The sequence below is a fragment of the Triticum aestivum genome, chromosome 7A (assembly GCF_018294505.1).
Source record: "Triticum aestivum cultivar Chinese Spring chromosome 7A, IWGSC CS RefSeq v2.1, whole genome shotgun sequence".
Lineage (NCBI taxonomy): Eukaryota > Viridiplantae > Streptophyta > Magnoliopsida > Poales > Poaceae > Triticum > Triticum aestivum.
The window spans coordinates 79660892-79677476 of NC_057812.1; the positions used below are offsets into that span (position 1 = coordinate 79660892).

Consider the following 16585-nt stretch of genomic DNA (forward strand, 5'->3'; position numbering starts at 1 on the left):
TCTCTCAAGATAGCAAATTCTACGGTGGGTGAACAAATTACTGCCGAGAAATTGATAAAAAAGCGCATATTTATGAGAATATCTAGGCACGATCATGTATATGGGCATCACGTTTGCGACAAGTAGACCGAAACGATTCTGCATCTAGTACTATTACTCCACACATCAACCGCTATCCAGCATGCATCTAGAGTATTAAGTTCATAAGAACATAGTAACGCATTAGGCAAGATGACATGATATAAAGGGATAAACTCAAGCAATATGATATAAACCCCATCTTTTTATCCTCGATGGCAACAATACAATACATGCCTTGCTGCCCCAGCTGTCACTGGGAAAGGACACCACAAGATTGAACCCAAAACTAAGCACTTCTTCCATGGTAAGAAAGATCAATCTAGTTGGCCAAACCAAACTGATAATTCGAAGAGACTTGCAAAGATATTGTTCATGGGTAATCTAGATCATAAAAACACAATTCATCGGATCTCGACAAACACACCGCAAAAAGAATTACATCGAATAGATCTCCAAGAGAATCGAGGAGAACTTTGTATTGAGATCCAAAGAGAGAGAAGAAGCCATCTAGCTAATAACTATGGACCCGAAGGTCTGTGGTAAACTATTCACACATCATCGGAGAGGCTATGGTGTTGATGTAGAAGCCCTCCGTGATCGATTCCCCCTCCGGCAGAGCGCCAAAAAAGGCCCCAAGATGGGATCTCACGGGTACAGAAGGTTGTGGCGGTGAAAATAGGGTTTCGTGGTGCTCCTGAATATTTTCGGGGTATATAGGTATATATAGGAGGTAGAAGTACGTCGGTGGAGCTGCGAGGGGCCCACGAGGGTGGGGGGCACGCCTACCCCCCTGGGCGCGCCCTCCTGCCTCGTGGCCTCCTCGCTTCTTTCTTGATTTCCACTCCAAGTATCCTGGATCACATTTGTTCCAAAAATAACTCTCCTGAACGTTTCATTCCGTTTGATATTCCTTTTCTGCTAAACATTGAAATAGGCAAAAAAACAGCAATTTGCACTGGGCCTTTGGTTAATAGGTTATTCCAAAAATAATATAAAAAGGTATATTAAAGCCCATTAAACATCTGAAACAGATAATATAATAGCATGGAACAATCAAAAATTATAGATACGATGGAGACGTATCAAGGAGCAAGTCGGCAACACACGAACTCCACTCCAAGTCTCCAACGCCTCTATACTGTTGTAAAAGGAAGAATATAGATTAATCACTAGCTAGATTAAGATTGAGGGCAAAGAAAAGAGAAATTTATCTAGATGTACTTACCTACTTTCCTGCAAGCATCCGGCGGCCCGATCTGCGAGGCGGGCGAGAAAACGAACCGGCGTGGAGACTGATGAGGAATCGCCGCCTCGCCGCTGTGCGTGCGTACCTTCTTCGGGCCTCTTGGCAATTGGGCTTTTGTTGGAAGTTGGATGATGGGCCTCTCAGCCTACATACTTTTTCTTTTTTATTTTCATTCACGAATTCATCAGGGCCTATATCATCTACTACCTGAAATCTAAAACGTGTGCGCGCGCTAGTTGGAGAAATCAAGCGGCCGCTCTGTCGCATGCATGTGTATATGTTTTGTCTGCTAGTGCATGTGATTGCTGGCATTAAATCCGGTCAGACTTGTCACATGTGAAGAAAAAATAGATCCACGCATATTTATTTCTGTTTTTAAATTTTTAAAAAGTCATATCTTTAAAACCACGCACCGGAATTCAGATCCATCTTCACCATTGGATTCCTCATGACGAGATCTTTCAAACTAGATCCTGCATGGGTATATTTCGACGAAATGTTTTTATGCCAACTTTGATGCTATATGGTGCAACTTTAGTACTGTATTGTGCAACTTTAGTGCAACATCGTGCAACTTTTTCGGAAACCAATTTTTAGATCTGCATGATTCAACTTCCTATGAGATTGCTATCTAGCAACTATGACAACATTGATGTGCAACTAGTCTACCATCTCGATCAATTACCTAGTAGTCGATGTGCAACCCTCCTCTCTACATGTGGATGTGTAGTTCGTTTACTGTTGGCACACCCTACCCCCTACCCCTGCAAGCAATATGTGCAACTTAGTCTATTATTCAATCCAACTGTCTATTAGTCATTGTGCAACTCCTTCCCCTCCCTATTTGTGGACATGTACTTTCAGTTGGCGGGGGCAACAAACAGAGTTGCACATAGTCTGCTAGGTGGTTGGCCAGGGAAACATACGAAGTTGCACATCTCATAGGCAGAGATAGTTGAATGGTGAAAAATTGACATTCATGAGAGTAATGAAAAGTTGCATATAAACAGAGTGCTAAAGTTACAAATCTCACTAGCAGGGGTGGTTTGGGCCGAGTGATAGTAGGGAAACTACACATCCATGGGGGTATGAGAGAAAGTTGCACATCACTGTTAGATAGTTGGCCGTTGCAGTATTCAAAGTTGCACATCCACTGTTAGTATGTTGGCCGATGCAGCAAACAGTGAAGCACATCCACGGGCGGGGGAAAGTTGCACATCAACTACTATGAAGTTGGTCTGGGCAACATACGAAGTTGCACATCTCACTAGAAGGAGGCAGTTTGGGGCTGGAGGTACCATAAAGGAAAATTGCATGTCTACAGTGTAGGAGAAAAGTTGCACATCTCTGAGGTAGTTGCACATCGACGACTAGCCAGTTACACAAAACATGGACAAAATTACACAAAAAAAATTTCGTCGAAACATACCCATGCTGGATCTAGTTTCGAAGAGCACGCTGCGAGGGTTCCAACAATGAAAACGGATCTTAATTTCGATGCACTGCTCGAAAGTTATGGTTTTTTAAAATTTAAAAACACAAATTAAATGGGTTCACATATATTCACGTGAATACTTTGCAATTATTTATCTTGTTCACACATGTCCATACCTCTTCACTTTGCCTAATATGGATTAGGGAGAGAAAATATTCCATTTTTTGGCCGGCCATCGCGGAGCGCTAGCGGGCCAACGGCCACCTGCTAGACCAGTCCCATCTACTATACACACATTGCAGCACGGGTAAGGGCCCCTAGTTTGGCTGGGCCCGGGCCGTCGCCCCTGTTGCCCTGGCCCAGGGCCAGCCCTGACCGGAAGTTTCAACTTCCTTTCTGGAAAAAGGTGGCCCACAAATCGACACGCCTGACCTTATCATGCCGTTGTCACACTGGGCTTAGCGACCTCGCCTTGATTGCTAAATTTGATCTGCTGGGGCCCGATGGGTTGTTTTCAGGGCAGTCGTGTCGAACTTGGGCAGTTGTTAATTTGTGAGCCAAATCCTAACTGATACGAGCAGTTTCTAATGTGTGAAGCACAATTCAACTGCTGATGAGGCAGAGTATTTTTGTGGGTTCTGGCATGTCTTTTTTCTTTTCTTTCACAAGCATGCCAATTTGTACATTCTTTTCTTTATGAGAAGACAATGCTCATGCCAGTTGCGGGAAAAAACTTTCAATACTCCCAAATTGCTATATGCATTTATGCTGCCACTGAAGGTAAGCATGAAGGCAAATGGAACATCAACGTCAATAATACTCAAATCAGAAGAGACCTCAGGGAACGGGGGTGATTGTGGTGGATAATCCATCAGTAGAAAATGAGTGTGAAACATAAATGTATTATCATAATTGTCATGTGTTTATTTATTTTTACCTGGCTAAGAACCATGTCTAGAGGAGTAGAATCAAAGGACATGGGTGGTCGGAACAATGGAATGAGCAACTGCAAAAATAAGGATCTTCAAGTCTGGACGCCAATACCGATGAATAATGATCACGATAGTACAAAGAAAATTGTGCAAAATCTGATAATAATATAAACATAAGTTAATTTCAGTGTACTACACGAGCATTTTAGACATTGGCAGCCATCTATGAATTCAGTGATATTTTCCCAGCAAAGAAATTTCGGTTGTGTTGATTTCTTTTCACTTTCAGTTCAACAAAGTTTTCATCAAGAAAGAAAGGTTTGTGAGCTTTACATCCATGGTTGTCCCTTACTCTAGTTCATGTCAATGATATATATGATCCGATATTTCTTATTAACTGCAATTTTTGAACAAGTTTGTGAAGAAACCAAACTTTTGCGAAGAAGAATCATACTATTTTTATTTAACATTTTTTTATGATGTATAAATTTGATACGGAGTGTTTCTCCTACATTTTTGTATGCGGCCTACATGAATACACAAAGAAGGTTTACAATAACAAGATACGAGTTTAGGTGGTATCCGCAACAAAGTCTTGTATCACAGTCCTTACAGCAACCGGAATTCGAACTGAGTGGATACTTCCGTCTGACCATGTCAAGGTCCCGAAAGTGTATCCTCCTTGCACTCTCTGCCTTGTGGTGAATGTCACCATAAATGTTGCGCTTCTACTGCTTCCTTTGGTGAAAGTAATCACAGATGGTTCTACCGACACATCTATACCTGCTGGAGCTTCAACCACTAAATGATATGTTGCTTCCGCTGGCCCAACGTTAGTCACTGTGCGCCGAAGCATGACATGGTCCTTGAGGTCCGGCATGACAATTGACGGGAGGTTGAGATTGAGGTAGTAGGACTCACAACCATCTAAATATCCAAGAGTGCAGTTCAAAAACTTGTTGTACTCCCTTGCATCCACGTCATAAACCAAGCCAGGGTCAACAGCTCTATCTGGGTCTATGTGTCCACCACCAAAGTCGAAGGGGTCAGCTAGTTTCCTTGGGACCGCTTCTGCTTGGATTGGCATGCCAAAACGATCAGTCACAGATGCTGCAACCAAGACAAGAAACAATCAAATCAGTTTTATATTTTGACGGATTGTTTTCATGTATTTTTTGTATTTCAATGTTCACACCTGTGGTGACGATGGCAGACTTGATCATGGCAGGTGACCAGCCAGGGTGAACCGACTTGAGCAGTGCGGTCACAGCGGAGACATGCGGGCACGCCATGGATGTCCCGGATTTGAACACGTAGGAGTCGCGGTCCGCTGCCAAGATGCTGACGCCAGGTGCAGCAATGTCGGGCTGTTCAAACATGTGTATTGAGAATTAGTTAAGAAGTCGTAAGTTAAGAAAAATTAGGAAGGCTAGGTAACAAACAAGACAATGGCAACAATTGTCTCAAGTTAAGAAACTGAGAATGATATATACCTTGAGTATGCTAGGGAACAACATGCTTGGACCTCTCGACGAGAATGAGGCGACCCTCGGCGACAACACCCCTTTTCCGACAACGGTCATGGCAGGTGACACCTTCACCACCGCATTCCTAGCATGACACGTGACTGGCATGAGTTTCCGGAGAAGAAGAAAACGCATTCAAGTCTGTTTCAGACAACACGACATGCACTCACCCTTTGTCCCAACTCCAATAGGAGGCAATTCGTTGTGCGATCTCAAAATCCACCACTACACAGGGCATAACGCCCCTACACAAAGGCAGGAAGTCGAGGAGGTTAGTAGTGTACTGTGCAAATATGAGGCCCTTGGCGCCAGCCATGGTGGTGAGATTGATGGTTATGGGAAGTGCTTGTCGAGGCGGCATGCTTCTCGCCGCCACGGGTTGATAGCATAGGACGATTTTACCGGTGACGTTGCTCAATGCCAGTGACGACTCCGTGTCACAGCTGCGCAGAAGTTGTAATTCATATAGTTGATAAAACACTGAATCGTGGTTACAAAAGTGGACAACTACAACAAATGCGTCAAGTGATTACAGATGCATAACTACAGAAGTTTTATTTCATTACCTCCCGGCATAAACAAGGTCTTTAAAGTTGCCGCTGATCACAGATGCATTGTTGTGAAGAGATTGCCCCTGTATTTCGAATCAAGCACACATTAATAAGTAATTAAAGGAATCAGGGAAAGCTGGCTTCAGGGACGAGCTAAATGTACTTTTTGTTTGTTTCCACGCTCTGAGACGAATCAAGTTAATTTGTCAAAAACTATAAAACCAATTTTATAGCCCCGGATCTATCATTTCCTCAGACCAAATAAATACTTGGAGAATGTTTGTTTGTAGCATGCACGTACCACAAGCTTTTCTTTGTTTCCGAGCGATATCAAGGTCGGGAAAGACCGGTCAATCGTGCTAGCGGCCACCGTTGTAACCCACGGTTGGGCATTAGCCACCGTTTGTGGCACAGGGCCATCATTCCCTCCGGCGAACACGATAGAGATCCCTCTTTGCACAGCATGCAGCGTCCCAGGAAACTCGTGACCAGCCCCAGCAATCGAGAGCGACAAGACGTCCACACCATCATGCATAGCATCATCGATAGCCGCGAGGACCGCTGCTTCAGGGCAACTCCCACCCAACCAACACACCTTGTAGATACTGAGGCGCGCACGTGGCGCCCCGCCGCGTGCCACGCCCATGCCTAGGCCTCCGTAGCTCACGCCCTGCACTTCCCTGCCAGCGATGGTCGACGCGACGTGTGTGCCATGGCCTTCAATGTCCCTAGGCGACTTATAGTTTCTGTTTAGCACCTCGTCACTGATTCCACGCCCATACCACCGCGCACCGATGATCTTTTTGTTGCAACTTGTGGCGTTGAAATCCTGACCAGTCTGGCATTTCCCTTTCCACCGTGCCGGCACAGGGCCATACCCATTGTCATCAAAGCTTCGTGATTCAGGCCATATGCCTATAAATAAGCATGGGAATCAATTGATTCGGTATCGGAATTTCTCATATTCAGGATTTAAGCTTGAGGGGTCGGACTGCAAACCTGTATCGATCACACCCACGATGACATCTTCACCATACTTTGCTTTTCTGAGTAGGCCCGGTTGTTGTCTTGGTTGGTTATGGTCAAGGCCAAGAAAGTCCCAGCTCCGAGTTGTGTGCGTTTCGTGATAAGTGTTAGGCTTCACAGTGACAACTTCTGGGAATTCTACATCAAAAATATGTTGATTAGTTCTTGTCGGTCATCCAAGTAGATACGATGATAGGTAGGAGCCTATAGGACTGACAATCACTTACTTGCGATTGTCTCAACCTGAGACTCGGTGAGCATCGCCGCAAAACCAGAAAATCCATGCTTGTAACTGTAAACTATCGACCTCAAGGCTTCATCCTTGCTGTTGTCAAGTAAAATGAGGGTGAGCAAATCACGACTAATACGTCGACGATGCAACATGAACTCACATGAACTCCTGATTGTTTTTGTTTTGAACAAAATGAATTGGTAGCTAGTTACAGTACCTCCCAAAAACAGAGGTTAGCATGTCACGGTGAGACGCGGTGACCATGGATGGGTCATCATGCTTCTTCTCCCCCATATACACGATGTAGAGCTGAAATTCATTTTGTCGCATAAGTTCTCAACAAAAAACAGATATCAGGAAAGAAAGCAAATTGAGAGAGGACTCGGGTGTGTATCTTACTTTACTCGACGCGTTAGCTGAAACAGGCAGCAGTATTACCAGCAGTAGGAGAGCGCCGCAGAATGCTGTTCTGGAATCCATATCTTGCTTGGAGAAGAGTGCTATGTTGTTGTGTTTGTGTTCCCTCGTTCGGTTTGTATGTCTATATAGCAGCCAGGAGCAATAAGGATGGGGTGCAAGAACAGTTCAAACCAATTTGTTTGAGTGTCTTTTTTCTCATTTCAGAGGGAATGTTTCAGTGTTGTTAGTTAGGTGACAGCGACACACACGCGTGAGGAGCAAAGACTAATCCTTTTGTCTATATAGGAATCCCCGTGCTTTTTGTAATGAGGAAGAAGCACCATGCTTTGATCAGGTCCTGGCGGCTATTAGTACCAAACCGGATATAGATCTTAATTAATTATATGCTCTCTCGTGCAATGACCTGGTCGACTTTCAAACAAGCTTCCACGGCTTTGCACATGGGTCTTAATCGTTCCACATGCGTCTTAATCGTTCTACAAACGCGGGCGGCGGTATAGGTAATACGTAACAAAGTTGACAAACGTGACACATTCAAATATTCCATGGGCACGTCAAGGATATAGACCCGCCAACTTTCGTATAATCGCATGTACTCAAAGATGTAACTTTGCCTGTTTTCAAATAAAGTTCCAAGAGACTTTTTCTTCGAAAAATAAATTTACAAGGGCAAAGACTGGTTTTGCTGATCCGTTTCTCCAGCTATTACATTATATAAATCCAGTAATTCGAGCCGACATAGTGTGATGTGGTCGCCTCTCTAAGCTCGTCTCATGGTTTTCAATTCTTTCACTGAGAAAGCCAACTAACAAGTATTTAAAGAGAACACACATTTATGGAAAACATAGGCCCGAGAATGGATATTGGGACGTTACATAGACATCATCAATCATATCATAGTGCACATAACAAAGCATGTAAAACCAAGCTCATGTTCTCCTACTTTTGTAGGCATGTATTAGTATGTAGTTGAACTTGCTTATTTATAAGAACAAGAGCTTGCCCGGCATCTATAGTCCTACCCTCCCATGTCACGGTGATCATAGTTTAAACAAAGGGTAATTAAGGCGTCATTTTGTGAGACAACCGTACCAACACATTAACACTTCGTGAATACATGGAAACATCAAATCACAACACTCCCCATTGATATCCCGGTCACCCTCGGGGTCACTTTTGAGGCTATAATAGGTACATATCACACTTGCAAGTACAATCCAGACACATTGGCATCATGAAAACTTATATGGTTAATATATGATACCACATTACTTGGGCCCTATTAGTAGACATTAAGCATAACAAAGTTGTATCAAAACCCTATAATCTTAGCACTACTATATGATTGGCATCGTCAAATTCCCATCCACCTGCCTACAACAGATTACTTGCATATGGATGGAAGAAACATGATGGAGATGAGAGGAAAAGAGTTGATGGCGGTGGAACTCCCTCTTAGTGTGCAGAATCAACCTCTCGACAACCCTCCTAGACGAGGATTAGCGATGGTGTCGACCGTCAAGTGTCAGGATAATATGGCATAAATTTCGTGGAACTTAGAACGCCAAGAGAAATTGATAGCCGGAAGGTGATCATGGGAGACAACCTTTGGATCCCCACGCGGGTGGCTCACACAACCTCCTCCATAGCCAGCGTGAGGAGTGGGGCATTAAGGTCAATGATACTCAAATCGGAAGAGACATACCGAGGACGAGGTAAGGGTGGGGGATAATCCATCATTACAAAAGGAATGTGAAACCGAATTTTATTAAACTAATTTTCATGTGTATTAGATTATTTTTTTCACCCGCCAAAGAATCCTATCTGGAGCAATAGAATTAAAATGGACATGGGCGCTCAGAACAATTAATTGACAAACGCAAAAATAAGGATCTTGAAGTTTGGACCCAAGGACAACAAGGCATAAAAATTTTGATATCACAAAGGAAATCGTGCAAACTACAATGTAAATCTAAATTAACTTCAATGTACTAACACGAGCATTTTGGACATTAGCAGCCATTCATGAATTCGGTGATTTTGGCCCAGCTAAGAAAATTTGATCGTGTTTATTTCTTTTCACTTCCAGATTAGAAACGTTTTCATCCAGAAAGAAAGGTTCCGGAGATTTGATCCATCGTTCTCCCTTAGTCTATTTCATGTCGATATGATCCGTGGTTTTCTCATTAATTCATTTTTCGTAAAAGTTTGTGAATAAACCTCTCCTTAGCAAAGAATCGTATTTTATTCCAGTATAACATTTCCTTTGATGATGTACAAAATTAAAGTGTTTCTTCTACATTTTCTTATGCCAACCACACGAATACATAAATTATGTGTATAATACAAAGAATATGAGCTTAAGATGTATCTGCAACAAAGTCTTGTATCACAGTCCGTACCGCAATAGGAATTCTCACTGAGTGGGTACTTCCGTCTGACCATGTCAAGCTCCCGAAAGTGTATCCTCCTTGTACTCTCTGCCTTGTTGTGAATGTCACCATAAACGTCACACTTTTACTAGTGCTTTGGGTGAAATTGATCACAGATGGCTCTACGGACACGTCTATCCCCGCTGGAGCTTCAACCACTAAATGATATGTTGCTTCCGCTGGCCCAATGTTAGTCACGGTGCGCCGAAGCATGACACGGTCCTTGAGGTCTGGCACGGCAATTGACGGGAGGTTGAGATTGAGGTAGTAGGACTCACAGCCGCCTAAATATCCAAGGGTGCAGTTGAAAAACTTGTTGTACTCCCTTGCATCAACGTCGTAAACCAAGCCAGGGTCAACGGCTCTATTTGGGTCAATGTGTCCACCACCAAAGTCGAAGGGGTCGGCTAGTTTCCTTGGGACTGCTTCTGCTTGGATTGGCATGCCAAAACGATCGGTCACATATGCTTCAACCAATGCCAAGGAATCATCAAGTTAGTCATATATTCAAATGAGTTATTTTGACGTATTTTGGTTATTACTTTCCTACCTGTGGTGACGATGGCCGATTTGATCATGGCAGGTGACCACTGAGGGTGAACCGACTTGAGCATCGCAGTCACTGCGGAGACATGTGGGCACGCCATTGATGTCCCAGAATAGAACACGTAGGAGCCGCGCACCGCTGCCAATATGTTGACGCCAGGAGCAGTAATGTCGGGCTGTCAAAACATTAATTTTTATCATGAATTAGGTATGTAAGTCTTTAATTCTGAAAAACTAGAGAGGCTAGATAGCAAACAAACAGTGACAAAAATTCAACTATTTGCCTTAAGTTGATAATGATATACACCTTCAGTATGCCAGGGAACAATAGGCTTGGATCTCTGGAGGAGAACGAGGCGACCCTCGGCGACAACACCCCATTTCCAACAACACTTACAGCTGGAGACACCATCACCACTGGATTCCTAGACACATGACAAACATGAATTAGTTCTTGTATAAGGAGATGGCAAACTGAGTGTTCAAATATTTTCACACTGCAGTTTCCAACAATTCGACAAATTCTCACTCAGTCATGTCCCAGTAGGAGAAAATTCGATGTGCGATCTCGAAATCCACCAGAGCGCAAGGCATAAATCCCTCGCACCCGACCAGGCTGTCAAGATTGTTGGCGGTGTATTGTGCGAAGATGAGGCCCTTTGCACCGGCCTCAATAGTGTAATTGATGGCATAAGGGAGTATTAACTGGGGCGACCACCGCGATGCCTCTTCTGGTGCATAACAAAGGACGGTTTTGCCCTTGACATTGCCCAAGGCCAGTGATTCCGGGTCGCAGCTGCTCAAAAGTATTAAAATTGAACATGGTTTTGTCCTAAAGCGCGGCATTTACTATTAATCAAATGTCGTCAAGAGACTGGTTTCTTTCATTACCTCCCAGCAAAAACAAGGGCCTGAGAGCCGCTGTTATTCATAGCTGCATTGTAATTTAGAGATTGCCCCTGCGTTTGAAATTGATCACAAATTAAAGAACAAGCTAACTGAGGAAAGCTACAAGATACGATATAGTTGGTGGAGAACCAGCAATGATTTAAGTAAAGCTTCAAGGAGGAGCAAACCATTTATTTTCCCCGGGTTGGTTTGAACGTCACTTTCGTGCTCAGAGAGTCAAAAGGTTATTATTTAGTAAAATTGTAGGAAAAAATCCAGATTGACCAATCCTCCACATTCATGCTATCTTATATGAACTATTTCAGGATTGGAGCACGTCTTATCCAATAACATTTTTCACCTGTTTTTTTATCCATTATTAATATTTTCCATGGGGTTTTTCAATCCCTTGAGAAGGGCAAGGTAATACTTCCCTGTAATATTTCTTAAGAGATGGAAAATATAAGAAATAATTTACATACTTTTTTAAAACAAAGGAGTGAAATTGTTTGGTACGTACCATCAGCTTTTCTTTGTTCCCAAGCAATATTAGGGTCGGAAAAGACCGGTCAATCGTGCTAGCGGCCACCGTCGTAACCCATGGCACGGCATTCGTCACTTTCTGTGGCACACGGCCATCATTCCCTCCGGCAAACACGACGGAGATCCCTCTTTGCACAGCATGCAACGTCCCAGAGTACACCTGACCAACCCCTCCAACAGAGAGCGACAAGACGTCAACCCCATCATGTATGGCGTCATCGATGGCAGCAAGGACCGCCGCGTCAGGGCAACCCTCATCCACCCAGCACACCTTGTAGATACCAAGTCGTCAATGTGGTGCTCCGCCACGTGCCACGCCCATGCCTAGGCCTCCATAGCTCACGCCCTGCACTTCCCCACCGGCGATAGTTGAGGCGACGTGTGTGCCATGGCCATTGAGGTCCCTAGGTGACTTGTAGTCGATCTTTAGTGACTCGGCACTGATGCCACGGCCATACCACCGCGCACCGATGATCTTTCTGTTGCAACCAGTGGCGTTGAACTTCTCGCCACTCTGGCATTTTCCTTTCCACCGTGCCGGCACGGGGCCATAGCCGTTGTCATCAAAGCTTCGTGATTCAGGCCATATGCCTATAAAGAAGCATTTACATCCATGGGGTTAATTGATTCCTGGTCTTGGGATTTCTCATGTTTTGGGTTTAAACTTAAGGATGGGATTACGAACCTGTATCGATCACACCCATAATGACATCTTCACCATACTTTGCTCTTTTGAGGAGCCCCGGTTGTTGTGGCGGTTGATTATAGTCAAGGCCAAGGAAATCCCAGCTCCGAGTTGTGTGCGTTTTGTGAAAAATATTAGGCTTCACAGAGACAACTTCAGGAAATTCTACATTCATATATGTTGATTAGTTCATTTCGATCATGCAAGTTGATATAAAGATAGCAAGCTCATGGCACCTCAGGACTGACAATTAATAATCATACTCCAAACAAATATGGTTGTGTAAATTGCAATGATGATGCAGAGGCCGGGGGGTTAACCCCGTCTTATAAAAAAAGGGTTGACAATTACTTACTTGCGATTGCCACAGCTTGAGATTTTGTTAGCATAGCCGCGAACCCAGAAAATCCATGCTTGTAACTGTAAACTATCGGCCTCACGGCTTCATCCTTGCTGTTTCAAGTAATAATAAAACAAAAGGGAGGTGAGCAAATCACGACTGTTTCCTGCTAACACATCTATGATGCGACATGAAACTCATAGCCAGTAGTACCTCCCAAAAACAGATATTAGCATGTCATGGTGCGACGCGATGACCACGGACGGCTCATCATGTTTCTTCTCCCCCATATACACAATGTAGAGCTGAAACTTCAACAAGAAAATGTTCTCAGTAAAAGATTGGAAAGAAGATAAGATAAATGCTGTGCGAAGAGGAATCGAGCATGGATCTTACTTTGCTCGGCGCGCTGGCTGAAAGAGGCAGCAGCGTCACCAGCAGTAGCAGAGCGCCGCAGAATGCTGTTCTGGAATCCATATCTGGCTTCGAGAAGAGTGTTCCCTCGATCGCTTCTCCCTGTGTGTATATATAGCAGCCAGGAACAAGAACAAGCATGGAGGCACAAGAACAAGCATGGAGGCACAAGAACAGTTCAGACGAATTTGTCTGCGAGCTGTTTCCTTCCCTTTTAAGGGATTGTTTGTGTTGCTACTTGCTAGGTGACACACACGTCCGAACGGAAGACCATATATAGATCCTTGTCTGTATACAAAGCACCGTGCCTTTTCCATCAGAGAAGAAGCACCGTGCTTTGATCAGGTCCGCCAGGATTAAACAGCTAACCGGATATAAATATTCTGGTGTCTGACGTAATGATCTTTTTTTTCGAAAAGGGGATTCCCCGGCCTCTGCATCAGAACGATGCATACGGCCATGTTAATAACCAAATAAAGAAGTACCAACATGATTTCAAAGGTCTCCAAAAGTAAAAAAAAGTACATAAAGCTCACACAGAGCCAAATAAAGGCTAGAAACACCAACTAGCCAGGACAAGATGCCACAACCGGCCGGCTCAAACTAGATAGGGAAACTAAGTACCTATCCTATTACATGACCGCCATCCAAACCGGTTGAAGATATCCCGAGCTACCATCTCCCAGCGGAAAGATCCAGTAACCAAATGCTCACTGGCCTCCGTCTGGGTGAGTAGCGACCACGAACGGATCAGTGCCGTAGTTCGGAATATGACCTCCAAAAAATGTATACATGATATTCTGTTAAAGATCAAATTATTTCTGCAAGTCCAGATAGTCCACAGCAAAGCACAAACTCCAACCCGAATATGTCTCGCTAAACCAGGCTCAATCCCATTAAGCCAAGTCCCAAATAACGCATTAACAGAATTCGGTGGATTGATATTAAAAGCAATGTGGACTGTCTGCCAAAGTACCTTGGCCAACGGGCAATCAAAAAAGAGGTGTTTGATAGTCTCATCCCGATCGCAGAAACTACACCTAGTAGGTCTTGTTCAATTACGCTTTTATCAAGTTGTCCTTAGTTAAAATAACTTGTTTATGGACAAACCACATAAACACTTTTATTTTCAAAGGAACTTTGACATCCCAAACATGCTTAGACGTAGAAATGGAATTTGAATTAATAACATCAATATACATTGATTTAACCGTGAATACTCCAGACTTAGTCAATTTCCAACGCAATTCATCGGGTTGTTGGGAAAGCTGGACGTCCGTCAGTCTCCTAACTAGACGGAGCCATTCTTCCCAACGGTTTCCCGCTGGCGTTCATCGGAACTGGATATTAAGGGGGGTAGACTGAAAGACCGATGCGATGAATACCTCACGTCGTTGAACAATGCGGTACAAAGACGGATATTGGATGGCCAGGGGTGTCCCGCCAAGCCAAGTATCCTCCCAGAAACGTGTACTCGAGCCGTTTCCAATCACAAACTTCGTCCTATTAAATAAGGCCTGTTTGACTTTCATCAGGCCTTTTCAGAAAGGCGAATCGGTCAGCCTGACTGTAACCTGGGACAGAGTTTTTGTCTGGAGGTACTTGCTGCGAAGGATTTGAGCCCACATAGCATCAGTCTCCAATGAGAGCTTCCACAGCCACTTGCTAAGAAGGCATTTATTCTTAACTTCTAGATTCTCAATACCTAGACCCCCTTGGTCTTTTGGTCTACAGATGATGTCCCATTTAGCAAGCCGATATTTTCTTTTAAGCTCATCACCCTGCCAAAAGAAACGCGATCGATAGAAGTCCAGTCTCTTCCTAACACCAACTGGGACCTCAAAGAACGATGGGAGAAACATTGACATGCTCGTGAGCACTGAATTAATCAGGATTAATCGGCCTCCGTCTGATATGAGCTTACCCTTCCAGCAGCTCAGTTTCTTCTCAAATCGGTCCTCAATGCACTTCCACTCTCTGTTTGTCAACCTACGATGGTGGATTGGAATCCCCAAGTAGGAGAAGGGTAACTCTCCCAACTCGCACCCAAACAATTGCCTATAAGTATCCTGTTCATGTTTGGCCCTACCAAAACAGAACAGCTCGCTCTTATGAAAGTTAATCTTTAACCCGGTCAATTGTTCGAAAAGGCATAACACAAGCTTCATATTACTAGCCTTGGCCAAGTCATGCTCCATGAAGATGATTGTATCATCAGCGTACTGAAGGATGGATACACCTCCATCAATAAGATGAGGTACCAATCCACCTACTTGACCATTTTCCTTAGCCCTTCCTATCAAGATTGCTAAGATATCCACCACAATGTTAAACAAGATAGGGGACATCGGATCTCCTTGTCTGAGGCCTTTATGTGTCTGGAAGTAATGACCTATGTCATCATTAACTTTAATTCCCACACTATCTTTTTGCGTAAATGATTCAACCTGTCGGCGCCAGGCCTCATCAAAACCTTTCATACACAATGACTGTTGGAGGAATGGCCATTTGACCTTATCGTACGCTTTCTCAAAATCCACCTTAAAAATTACACCATCTAATTTTTTGGAATGGATTTCATGGAGTGTTTCATGCAGGACGACCACCCCTTCAAGGATATTTCTGTCCGGCAGGAAAGCAGTTTGGGACTGTTGCACCACAGAATGCGCAATCTGTGTGAGTCTGTTAGTCCCGACTGAAGGAAATATGCCCTAGAGGCAATAATAAAGATATTATTTATTTCCTTATATCATGATAAATGTTTATTATTCATGCTAGAATTGTATTAACCGGAAACATAATACATGTGTGAATACATAGACAAACAAAGTGTCACTAGTATGCCTCTACTTGACTAGCTCGTTAATCAAAGATGGTTATGTTTCCTAACCATGGACAAAGAGTTGTCATTTGATTAACGGGATCACATCATTAGTTGAACGATCTGATTGACATGACCCATTCCACTAGCTTAGCACCCGATCGTTTAGTATGTTGATATTGCTTTCTTCATGACTTATACATGTTCCTATGACTATGAGATTATGTAACTCCCATGTGCCGGAGGAACACTTTGTGTGCTACCAAACGTCACAACGTAACTGGGTGATTATAAAGGTGCTCTACAGGTGTCTCCAAAGATACATGTTGGGTTGACGTATTTCGAGATTAGGATTTGTCACTCCGATCGTCGGAGAGGTATCTCTGGGCCCTCTCGGTAAAGGTACATGAGTTAGTTGCGGGATGATGCATTAAGGAACGAGTAAAGAGACTTGCCGATAAAGAGAT

At 43.7% G+C, this 16585-nt stretch overlaps 1 protein-coding gene and 1 pseudogene across 1 annotated transcript; both read right to left on the reverse strand.

Moving 5' to 3' along the window:
* Positions 1-4164: 4164 nt before the first annotated feature.
* Positions 4165-7546, reverse strand: LOC123151440 (subtilisin-like protease SBT3.9). Its single transcript, XM_044571152.1, has 10 exons — positions 7429-7546; positions 7247-7338; positions 7025-7122; positions 6771-6935; positions 6073-6686; positions 5787-5854; positions 5391-5663; positions 5188-5305; positions 4890-5061; positions 4165-4804 (listed from the first exon to the last, which is right to left on the reverse strand). Exons 1-10 carry the CDS (start codon positions 7507-7509, stop codon positions 4266-4268), a joined length of 2220 nt encoding a protein of 739 aa, XP_044427087.1. The 5' UTR covers positions 7510-7546; the 3' UTR covers positions 4165-4265.
* Positions 7547-9809: 2263 nt separating this feature from the next.
* LOC123152640 (subtilisin-like protease SBT3.8) lies at positions 9810-13360 on the reverse strand (annotated as a pseudogene).
* Between the last annotated feature and the right edge of the window lie 3225 nt (positions 13361-16585).

Excerpts from the sequence above, each read along its gene's own strand:
- LOC123151440 (XM_044571152.1), bottom strand. The coding sequence starts at position 7,509 with ATGGATTCCAGAACAGCATTCTGCGGCGCTCTCCTACTGCTGGTAATA. Across the intron at positions 5,062-5,187 it reads TGTTCCCTAGCATACTCAAG|CCCGACATTGCTGCACCTGG; the intron begins GTATATATCATT and ends ATGTTTGAACAG. Across the intron at positions 4,805-4,889 it reads GTCTGCCATCGTCACCACAG|CATCTGTGACTGATCGTTTT; the intron begins GTGTGAACATTG and ends TCTTGGTTGCAG.